Source organism: Diachasma alloeum, unplaced genomic scaffold (genome assembly GCF_001412515.2).
Source record: "Diachasma alloeum isolate Michigan unplaced genomic scaffold, Dall2.0 Dall_scaffold_01463, whole genome shotgun sequence".
Taxonomy (NCBI): domain Eukaryota; kingdom Metazoa; phylum Arthropoda; class Insecta; order Hymenoptera; family Braconidae; genus Diachasma; species Diachasma alloeum.
The window spans coordinates 40,159-52,290 of record NW_021681560.1 but is presented as its reverse complement, the minus strand read 5'-3'; the positions used below and the strand labels follow the sequence as shown (position 1 = coordinate 52,290).

Here is a 12,132-nt window from a genome sequence, read left to right as displayed (position 1 = left end):
GCTGGGGTGGTCGTCGATGTCTCGGCGTCGTCTAGGGGTTTGGTCGTTGGACTGAGACTCCTGCAGACGGTCTTGGAGGTCTTGGCCTCTTTTTCGAGATTCGTTTGTGTCGCTATCCGGAGTGCTTGGGAGCAGACGATGCTTCCGTTGGTGTTGTTTCTACACTGCTCTCGCAGGGCGGTGAATTTTTGCTAGCCTGTTGTGTGAGATTCAACGACAGCTTGGACGTTGACGGCAACGGAAATGGTCCAAGATTTTGCGGCCATTTTGATGGTATCCATGGCTTCGTAATAGATTCCTGGATTATGTGTGAGGGGGTCAATCTCAAAAGGAGGCTGTTGTGAGTTCGATTGGGTGACCAGTAGCATGGTGATGATCAGAATTTTCCAGATTGGGTTGTACGTGTTGTTAGGGGCCGTTTTATTTAGCTTCCGCTGGTTGCCGCCCTTCGTTTCGTTGAGGATTTTTGAGCCGATTTTGGCTAGACGGTTGGCTTGCTCATTTCCATAGAATCCACGATGTCCTGGGATGTATTGGAAGATGACGTCTATCTCGTCCCTGCTCTGATCTAGCACCTTGAGTAGCTCTTGGTTTATCACTGGTTTGTTTTTTTGCATTTCGCCACCCGTTCTCCTTCCATTTTCCCATGTATTGGAGTGCGCAGTCGATGAGATATTGGGAATCGTTTATTATTCTCAATTTCTGGATGTCTTTTTCTTTGCAGATTTTGATGGCCTCGGTTGCGGCAAGGGTTTCAGCCACTATGTTGGCGGCTCTGGCTTTCTTCAGTGTCTTAGAGGTGTTCCAGGTATTACTGTCCCCGAACCAGATGCCTATTCCAGCAATGGCTTTGGCACAGCCATTGTAACTGCATGATCCGTCCACGTAGACGTTCACTCGTCCGCCTTCGGTGACTTCTAGGCCCGTGTGGGGGGAGGCATTAAGTTTTTGGTTCATTTGTTACCTAACAACAGAAGAGAAAATTTTTTTTGTCGAACTTCTATGAGTCCTCAGTGTTAGTAATTAAATTTTGTTTGTTTGTTTACGTATGAGCTGGAAAGATGTTCTGGTTAATTAGGGCACCTTTTCAGCTTATTTGGGTGTTTCATGAACCTTGCGCCCTCGAACGTCTCCAGTATTATGTCGCCTCTGATCGTCAGGTCTACGATTTCGAATGGTCCGATGTATTGGTCGTCGAATTTTCTAGTCCGCGGTTCTTTTAGGACATACGCGAATTCTCCGGCTGTAAAATCTACCAGTTTAGCGTCGCGGTCGTAGTATTCTTTTGATTTCTCTTTGGCTTTAATTAAATTTTTCATCGCCATCAGTTGTATGTTATCTAAATGGGTTACCAGGTCGATTAGGTAATCCTCATATATGTCGATTTCAGGGTTTTCGTGTATGGCGGATGGGGCGCGGGCTCTTTTACCATATAGAAGTTTCTACGGGGTGAAATTTGTCGTGCTATGAACCGTGGTGTTATATGAGAAAATCGCGAAAGGAAGAAGGTTATCCCAACTACTATTTTCGTTGCACACTGTTTTGAAATACTCAACTAGGACATGATGGCTTCGTTCTAGGGCTCCATTACTCTGCGGACTGTATCCTGAGGTCGTAATATGGTTGACTCTCAGGATCCTTGCCATTTGAGCAATGAGCTTGCCAGTGAAATTTGTTCCTCTGTCTGTAAGGATGGTCTTGGGGCAGCCATAGATGGTTACGTAAAAGTTTAGGAAGGCGAGGGCAACTTCTATGGCCGTGGCGTTTGGCATAGGGACAGCGGTGCAGTGCTTGGATAACTTTTATCCTGAATGGTGAGGATATACATGTTTCCAGACGGCGTTCTGGGAAGTGGTCCAACTATGTCCATGGAAATTTTCTCGAAGTCACTCGTTGGGGTATCAGTTATTTGCATCGGTTGTTTGGTTTTGATAGGCCTGAGTTTCACTAAGTGGCAAATTTTACATTTCCTGATATAATTTTCTATATCCGCCTTCATTCCTGGCCAGTAAAAGCGATCTCTTATTCGTAGATATGTTTTGACTACTCCTTTGTGACCCGCCATGAGTGAATCATGATTTTTTTTCATGATCTCCGGACGGAGGGCTGGTTCAGGCATGTTACCTCTGCATAAGGTAATTACAATGTTACTTCCGTTGAAATGTTTCTTCAGGTATAAGTGGAGATTTTCTATGCCTATGAGTTCGTTGTCGGTCTCGGCCATGCGGAGGGATGTGACTTGAGGAACCTCGAGGGCGTAGTACAAATTGTGGAGACAAAGTTTTAACTCCGAAGGTTTCACTCGGTCGTATTGAGTTCGTTTAACGATCACTAGGAAGATGTTATGTTTGCCTTTCTTCTGTACCAGAATTTGCCCTAGTTTCGGTTCTGATTTCAGTAGAGTTTCTCGGTCTATGTAGTTCAGATCTTCTAGAAATTTCCCAGTTCCACTGTTAGGGATGAGATCGACTGACGTAAAATGTGCTATATAGTCTTTTTCGAAGGTTAGTCCGTCTCTGCTGTATTTTAGATTTTCACTTTGCAGGAGAGCGTCATCTCCTAGGGGGATGGGGGTTTCATACTTTTCGTAGAGCTTTTTCTCGATCTGTGTCTCATCGTCGAGTGCATTTGGAGCTCTAGGTTTTCGTTCTTGGATCTCTGGGATTGATTCTGAGGGAGTAGGTGGTTGGTCTGGAAGGGGAGCGGTGATTAGGGGTCCGCCCCCGTCGAATGCTTCGTCGACTGTTGGCCCAGGGTATGGATTTGTAACTCTCCTCGGTGTTTCTGGTGCTTCTTCCGAGTTCTCTGGGTGATCCGAATTTTCTCGTACATGGTCAGAGGTAGGGGGAGCGGGATCCATGCCGTGTTGTTGGCGTAACGCGTCCATCTGCGTTCTCAGCTCATGTAGAGGCCCCGGGAGTCTTTTGAGAGCCGGGGGAGCCAGTGAATGAGGACATCGTATCTTCCGCAGGAACGAGTGTGTCGTCTAGTGTGGAATCATCTCCTGGTGGGCTTGACCTGGCCAAAGGCTTTTCTGTTTGTTGAGGCGTCATGGCGAAAGAGACTATTTTGTTGCTTTTCTGAGGTATAACTGAGTGTCGTTTTTTCAAAATTGAAATTTCTGGTAGGGAGGTGATGTCGTGTAGCGAACTTTGGTTTCTTGGATGTTCGTCTGTTTCGTTATCACTTTCATTTTCCTTTTCTTGGTCCTCAATTTTGTTTTCGTTGTCTTCCTCAGATTCTGGGTCTTTATCCTCTTCAGGCTTTTCTTCATTTAATGCCTCTTTGGTCGGGAGTTGATCTATCCATTCAAGGTCATGTTCCCACGTATAGAGCAAATTTTTTCTGAGGTCTTTTTTTTCTTCAAGAGTGTATTCGGGTGGAAATTCTTTCAGGAATTTGTCGAACTTAAGAATACTTTCATTGACACTACTTTTTGTTTCATCCGAGATATGTTTGACTGGTTCCTCTTGAAGCATTTCATCAATAACTTCCTTGTCGGTAAGGACGGTCTCTTCGGCATTCACTCGAGGCGATTGATGTGTCTCAAGCTGTGAAGAGGATGGGGTTGGATGCTCTTCCGGATCCTGTTCAGTTGGGTTTTCTTTGGGTAGCAGTTGTATTACTACCGCGGGATCGACGTCGGTAATTCTGGGAGGATTGATGGAGACATTCACCCTCGGTGAGGTGGTCAATTGCGCTGGAGCGGCGTCCCTTGAGGGTGGAAGTGAGAATACGTCATCGATCAATATATGTTCGGTTACGATTCCTTCTTCCATTCTTCCAGACTCTTCCGTTTCTGATTGTTCGCTTGATTCAGGTATTTCGGGGGTCATGGGTTGCGTATTCTGAGAGCTTCCCGGTTGGAATTTCTTAGGCATAGGTATAGTCGCTTCTCTTGGAACTTTATCCCCGGTAGATGATTTGGTCCTTGCGTATGGCTTGGTGACCTTGTACGAGACTGGTTTAGCTGCGGAACTAATTCTCGCACTGGTTCGGGTAGCCTCAGGTTTACTGGTTTTGGATTCGGGGGCGCTCTGAACTCTGGGCCTGGCTGAAGTGATGGGAAGGATTGTTACTGCTTCATTTTCCTTGTTGTCGTCGGAGTCGTCATCTGAATGTTTGGGGCTAGTCTCTGTACTGTCGAGACCTAAGGGATTGTTTGAGAATGCATCGGCATATTGTTCTCGTCTCAATCTCCTGCAGTGGACGGTGAATTCATACTCATGAAGTCGTGAACGCCACTTGAGTTGACGTGCGGTTGGAGTTATTGTATCCTTTAACCAAGCTACTACAGGGCTAGTAGCGTAAAGGACAAAAGGTCTCCCACAAACGTAAGGTCTGAAGTGTTTGATTGCGTAGACAACTACTAGACAATCGCGCTCTTCGGGGCTGTATCTTTTCTCAGCATCGAGGAGTGTTCTAGAGGCATAGGCTATAGGCACTTCCTCATCTGAATCGTTCTTTTAACTTAGGACTGCCCCTAGGCCAAACTCTGTCGCATGTACCGCTATAATGAAGGGGTTAGACATATCCGGGTAACATAGGAGTGATTCATTAGAAATGGAATTTTTGAGGATTTGGAAAGCTTCCTCTTTGGTTTCGTCCCATGCGAATTTCGTGGTCTTTTTAAGAAGTTCGGTTAAGGGTTGAGCTTTCTGTGCGTAGTCTTCGATAAACCTTTTATAGTAGTTGGCGAATTCTAGAAAACTGCGTATTCCCTTAACGTTTTTCGGGCGGATCATATCTTTCAGTGCCGAACTTTTACTTGGGTCGGGTCGGACACCATCACAGGTGATTAAGTGGCCTATATAACCTACTTCTTTGCATAAGAATTTGCATTTATCGGGTTGAAGGGTAACGCTTTGAGCGCGGAGTCGTTTAAATAGTCTTTTTATGCGTTGATAATGCTCTTGGAGTTCTCTGGCCAAAACTACGGTGTCGTCAAGGTATACGTATAATTCGGTGCCGGTCAGACCGCTTAGGATTTTGTTCATCATCCTCTGGAAGATCGCCGGTACGTTCTTAAGACCGAATGATATTTTCCGGTACTCCCAATGCCCTTCAGGACTGGTAAAAGCGGTTTTTGCTCTGTCTGCTGGGTCCATTTTTATCTGATGAAAACCGTTTGCTAAATCAACCACGCTAAAATACTTGGCATTACCGAGTTTGTCAAGAATTTCCGAAATGTCGGGCAGTGGGTATGAGTCTCCGATGGTCTTTTTATTTAGGTCACGGAAATCGATGACTAATCGCCAGCGTTTGTTTCCTTTGGAGTCAGCTTTCTTCGGGACTATCCACAGCGGTGTATTATAAGGCGATTCCGTGGGACCGATTATACCTTGCTCGAGCATTTTATTTATTTGCTTATTTATTTCATCCCAATGTTCCATAGGGTACCTATATTGTTGCCTATGGATAGGCTTATCATCTGTGATGTTAATTTTGCAGGTGAAATCTTTCGTGCAGCCTGGTGGGTCACCAGGGAGAGAGAAAATATCGTGAAATTTTGTGATGATTTCTTCTGCTTGTTGAGCTTCCGGTTTGCTCAACCCATGGGTGTGAATTAGTTCTTTCAAGTTGGCTATTCGTTCAGATGTACTTAACTTCATTTTAGAATCTTCGGTTTCGGAAGATGAGTCCGCCTCGTCGGAGCTAGATTCCTCTCTTAATTCAGTGTCCAGTCGGAACTCGTAAGGTATTAGTTCTTGAGGGGGTATCTCGACATTTGCTGGTTCTGTGGTGGTGTTAATAACCATAACAACGGCTATCTCGTTTTTCTGAACTTGTACGACCGCTTCACCGGCGAAGAGTCCATCGTCGAGTTCTATCTGGGGGAGGAATCCTGCCACTATTTCCGGATTCGAGATTCTAATGGGAAATGCCATACGAGTACGCGGGGGAACGGTCATTGGAGAGTCTGGTTTGATTTCCAAATACCAATTTATCGGATGAGTTGGATTCCTAGCTAAGAGAAGGGTTTGATAACCGTACAGTATTTCGGCTTTTTCCTGAATTAAGAATTCGTTTCCGAGGATAGCTACGCTGTCAGTCGGTAGGGTAAAGTCTACTACGTGAAAGGTTGACGTTGTTCCTAAAATATTAAGTTTTGTAGTTCCTATTATCGATAAGGTGTTCATCGTGAGTCCGCGTAGTTCTATTGCTTCTGAAGTATCTATAGGGACGTATGATTTCAGAGCGTGGAGTTATACGAGATTCATTCGGGCGCCAGTATCTATCAAAAATATTTGTTTTCTGTCGATGAGCTGGGGGTTTTCTAAATTTACTCTGGGGCCTCCGCCGGATAGACAAACTCATGCTTGAGTTTCCTCGCGAGCTAGTCTACAGTGGTCCAAACAAAAATGGATGGGCCTAGTAGGGTTAGATGCCAGAGTTAAAGTTTCTTCCCAGTAGGAAATACGGGCGGCTTCGCGCGTGAAAAACTGATGACTCAGGAGTGCTTTGCAACCGCCGGGTGCAATGTCGATGATGTGGAATTTTACATACGTTTGGTCGATGCAAATTTTAACGAACCCGATTGCTCGAATCAGCTTTTGCGAAAGACCTGCAATAAGAATTCTTTCGGATGTGTCGATTTTAATATTTCGCTGGAGTGCATTGACCCAAATTGGGTTCACCTTCGCTGCGGTATCTAGAAGGAGATTGGCACCTTCGCGATAGAGGTGTGGTCCGTAAATGCTGACTTGTGGACCACTGCCGACATTACAAATTATGACTTCTGTATCTTTTTCGTCTGGGCATGACCCGCGGCGAGAAAATGGGAGTCTGGACGCTTTTTCGTTTGGCCCGTCGCAGCGTTGGAACGGCGAGCTGTTTCCCCGTTTAAATGTTGGCTCGAGGACCTGGTTTTGGACTGATCACGAGATGAGGGAGCTGACTTTTCCTCTCGATTTTTACGGCTCGTATATTTAGACTTGTCATGCGACTTGGAGGACTTCAAATACTGACATCTGGACTTTTTATGGGTATCCTCTTCTGATTCGGATGAGGATGAACTACTACTGGTTTCCAAACTCGACGGGGATCTGCGTGATTTTCTGCTCGAGCGATGTTTCGATTTGGAATGTTTTGACCTGAGTCTGGACTTTGATCGATTGCCGTGGCGGGATTCTGAGTTAGTTTTCTGGATTTTAATCACTTCCGCGAGCATTAATTTTAATTCATTTATTGATTGATCTGTCACAGAGAGTTTTTCGGCAGGTTTAGGCGGAGGAGGAATGTCTTTATCAATGGCTAGCACTGTCTCTTGGCGAGTCTCAGTGGTACTTCCTGATGTTCCGGCCGGTGGGCCCCCGTAATTTCTACTTTGCGAGCGGCCCCGGGATCTGTTCCGATAATAACCTTCGCCTGTATACATCTGATTTTGGACAAAACGGGCAAACCTTAGGTCGGAATCGCTGTCATGAGGATAGGGATTATTGGGACGTTCTGAGGTCTTATCTTTGTCGCCAAAACATCGGTATTTAGTTTCGAAGGAGCGTTCATCATCTAAGACTAGCTATGTCGTCTAGTATCGAAACTCCGGCAGCTTTCAGTGCAACGTCGTAAGATCGAGGTGCCATGTAAAGGAAACGCCCGACGGCTACTTAGTTTAAACTTTTTTTGAATGCTTCGGCCGTCCCGTCACCGTGTTCGGCTATTGCTGCTTGTAATGCAGTTCTGTGATTTCGTTTTAATCTATTTAGGAAATCAACCAAATCTTCGTCAGAGTACCAGGGGGTATTTTTCAAGTCTTCTCTAGTGGAAGTTTCGCTACATCTTTTAGCGTAACGATTTCTCAAATGATCTAATAATTCGTCAATGTTTTTGAAACGTACTAAAAAGATTAGTTCGCGAGCTGATCCTATTAATTTTAAACAAATGTGTGGGAGATATTGGCTATGTTTATTTTCCGGTATCATGTGACGGACGTGTAAAACTGCCTTTTCGAAATCTTCAAATTTAACTTGATCTCCTTTATGGCCACTAGAGAAAGGAATCCAATTTAATATCCTAGAGGCTCGTTCCCATTCTTCTCGTCAATTTCTTGATACATCGATTCGTTATTTAAAGAGACTGATACCATTTTTGTTGATACTGCGAATTTTTTTCTATTGAAAACTTGAAATGTGATTTATTGTAAGTGAAGGAAAGAAAACGGTGCGAGTGAGATGTGGGATGCTCATTCGTATCCCACCGCTGCCACCAATTTTTATTTGTTATGTCCGAAAGATTTTTCAAGCGGGAAAATCCTGAGTTTCTGAATTTATTCGTTTGATTCTGATAATTCTGATATTGAAAGTTCCTTGGTTAACAATAAACATAATGTGCGATAAAATGTTGCCTATCCCGTTTTCCCAAGTGTTTATGAGCAATTTATTTATTCTACACTCTTACCATGTTTTCTTCTTGGACATTTCGCATTTTAAATACTGAATGGGTCGTTGAAATAATTAAAGCAAATTTTTGGAAAGAATAACACTTCTAATAATTGGTTTTTCTCGATTAATCTAAGTTCACAGTGACAGGGGAATTTCGATGTAGGTTTGATTTGATTGATTTCCCGCAAATCACAAGGTTCAAATCTTGTAACAATATATTACTTAAGATTTACTTACAGGTTTTCTGCTTGTTGCAAATGTAATCCCAAACAGATAGAAGCGTCGTCTCAGACGTTTATTACAATTTCTCTCTTTACAATATTTTTAGTTTACAATGGTTTCAGTCTTTTTAAATCAATAGTCCGAATTGTTTACAAAATACACACCCTTATACCGTAAGGCGTTTGCAGTCGCGAAAGCCTTGTCGGTTCGTATGCGTAATTTTAATGCCGAAAATGCGTATCTGTTCTCTTTAAGATACTTCACGATGTGAAATCCACACTAATTTTGATGAGGGGTTTTGACAACTCAAATTTCCGAATTACAAAATCGATCAATTTCCGCTAGCGATCGTCAGTACTCAGGAGACCTCCCTCGAAATCTAGTTCACTGATTTCTGTTGGGAACTATGCCGAAAAAAGTGACTTTATCCGATTTGTAACCGAAATATCCGAATTACCGAAGATTGGAGAACGTATTCGTTCTCCGGGTTTGCCACGACTGGTTTTTAATTTTGTCAATTGTAGTTTTTAAGTCTTGAGTTTAGACGTTGGCTTTATGGGGTGGGAGTTGGTGATTTGGAGGTTTATGACGAAAATTCGACGTGGAACACCTGTTCAGTGATCGAAATTTCGCTGATTCTACTCCTGGGGTTTTTGGATATTTGAACTTTGAAATAGCCTGAGGAATTAAGGGCGATGTTGAAATTGCCTGTTGGCAATTTCGACATCGGTTGTGCCGAAAAGAGTCATTGGAATGTGTTTTATGTTCATTTTCAGATTCGGGGTGGTTTAGGGGTTGTTATTTTTTAGGGTTGTTTTGGCTTGCCGGAAGGGTCTCGATGACTCGAACAATTTTTGTAAAGGACATTTTTCTAGGTAACGTGGCGTTTGGGTGTCACGTCGATTGTTAGTTAGTTATTGTTTATTTAGCTAGCTCTTTTATTTATGGATGGAATGTCGAAATTGTCGGTTTGTTGTCTTGCGCTGGTTGTGCAGCGTTTTCGGAAATTCGTTTTGGTTTGGAATTGTGTTTTACTATTTATTAGGGTTGGTTGAAAATTTTTAGGGGAATTTGTTGTTAACAATTGTAATTATTATCCGATTGGATTGAGTAAGAACTTGGATTGTTTGCTTTTGTTGCCCGGTCGTTTTTTGTAAAGGGAAGTTTTGTGTAAAACTATTATTTTGTGTTTTAGCAAAAATGTTTTGTTAGGGATGAATTAGACCCCTGCTCTTTAGCAGTTTTTTGTTAATAACTTTTGCAGTGTTCGGAATTTCTTTTTAGGTGATGGGTCAAAAATTTCGTCGTTGTGGGGCGGAGCTGTTGATGTGTTTGTATGGTGCGGGGATTTTGTTTTTATAATTTAGTTTGGGGGCAATTCGATTATTTCGTGTAGGGTAGTCAGGGGTAGGTTTTATGATGGTCCAAACGGGGTGTATGAGAGCTCAAAGTTTTTGTTTCGTCCAGGGGAACAATTTTGGTTTTTTGCGCTTAATTGTTCGGCTCTTTGTTTAATTGTTATTAATATTTTTCTGTAATTTAGATCTTATACGCCGTTGTTTATTTCGGGTTTTGGATTTTTTGGAATTGGGGGAGGATTTTGAAAGGGGGATTTTAGGCTGAGAATAATTTGGACATAACAAGTTCAAATATGTCCTTCAAGAAACTAAGATTGATAAGTCCATGGAAATAGATTTGCGGTATTCACTGTGCTCAATGACAAAAAAATTTGTATATATGGAAAAATATATGAATTTCATCTTGCGGAATTCAATTCTCCTCTATCTCGATCGAGTTTGCCAATAAACGCATCGGAGCGCCCCAACATTCGCGCAAATGTTAACGTGGTGCCCATTTCTCTCCCATCCATGATAACTAATTATCTATCGCAGTTACGAGAAAAAGTTATATGATAAAAAATGTGTATTTTTATATAACAAACATCTAGAGTTGAAATTGTTTTCTCCATCTGCTACCGCTTCCATGATATGATCGATTATACAATAAAAATGTTATACATAGATAGACCTGATCACAATTTGTAAAAATCGACGTCGGATTCGGATTCAGCACTTCCGTTAACGTAAATTCCGTAGATAAAATATAATTTGTTTCCTAGCGCGTACAGAAATAGGGTCACTATTCCTATTTCCACTCTAAAAAATAGCTGGAAACAACTTTTTGGTAGCATAAAATTTTTGTGAATTTTTTCAGATTTTTAAAATGGGGCTTTCGTTAATCTACTTCAAAAATCGATAAAAAATTGAAGAATTGATTTAAAAAATCTGAAAAAAAAATCAGGGCGGAGTTTTCATCCAGTAGAATCATGAAAAAAAAATGAAATGAATCTGAGACGGTCAGGGTTTAAACCGGTCGAATTGACATGGAATGCCCCAATACGAACCTTTTTTATCACAGGAGGAAGATTCTGTCCAAATTTTAAGTTGATGTCTCGATTTTTGAAAAAACAGAAAAGGGAAAATATCTCAAAAAATTTATATGGACGGGTATATATGTTTTTGTTGATCTAGATAGACGACATCGCGGCGAATATTCTGAAAAAAAAATCTAAATCGGTCCAATAATTCTAAAGATATTCGTGAAAAATGATTTAAAAACGAATCGCTTCATCTCAAAAACTACTTGACCGATCGGGCTGAAATTGTGCACAGTTAGTCCTCATTAAGACATAAAATCTGACAAAATTTAAATTTTTTTTGAATTATTTTAGCCACTTAATTACTCAATTTTCTAAAAATTGACCATCAGGAATGTGGCGGTGGATATATTCACATACAGACATGGTCGCCAAACTTCGTATTTTTACATCAGACCATTCTGCATCATTTTCAATGAAAATTAGAGAATGTGTAAATCGGACGATTTCAAACGTTCCATTCGGAGGTAAAAATCGCAAACTCCGGTGCGGCGCTCATAGCGTGACTAACGGATTATTAAGAAAGTGCTCACCCTCTGATTAGAGGGAGCATTAGTGTAGAACGAGGAAAAGTTTGCATTCGATTAGCTTGTTTGGCGGTCTTTGAGGTGAAGTCGGAACTCTCGAGGATCGTTCAGCAATCTCATTTACGAGTGTAAAAAAAATAATAACACATATTATTATTATTTCAGTTTTCTCAGTTTTATCAGTTTCATGTTTACTGATAAACTCAGATGTATCAGTTAACATGAAAACACGTTATGGTGATCGATGTTTTCTCGTATTTCTTTGTACACAATGGATACTCATCATGTTTCCTGATTGATTTAATTAGTTGAATAAAACATGCACCTAAGGAGGAGCGCCTTGAGCGTTCGAAAAGTCGTGCAATGTGCTAAGAACTTTTTGTGATCATTTTGACTGCTAGTGACCGAAATATGACCCAAAACCACTTCCAACAATTAAAAATGAACGGTCGAGAACTTTGCTTCAATTTGAATAATAATAATAATGATCAACAGTATTATCTTTCATAGTTAAGAAAATTATGTATCCTACACCATAACAATAATTCCTGATTAAATGATTCAC

The 12,132-nt window shown here is 41.7% G+C and overlaps 1 protein-coding gene across 1 annotated transcript; it reads right to left on the bottom strand.

Moving 5' to 3' along the window:
* Positions 1-498: 498 nt before the first annotated feature.
* LOC107046519 (ribonuclease H1-like) lies at positions 499-957 on the bottom strand. Its single transcript, XM_015269139.1, has one exon. The coding sequence runs from the start codon at positions 955-957 to the stop codon at positions 499-501; it is 459 nt and encodes a 152-aa protein (XP_015124625.1).
* Between the last annotated feature and the right edge of the window lie 11,175 nt (positions 958-12,132).

What these genes read in the sequence shown, in the direction of transcription:
- LOC107046519 (XM_015269139.1), bottom strand. Translation starts at nt 957, where the DNA reads ATGAACCAAAAACTTAATGCCTCCCCCCACACGGGCCTAGAAGTCACC.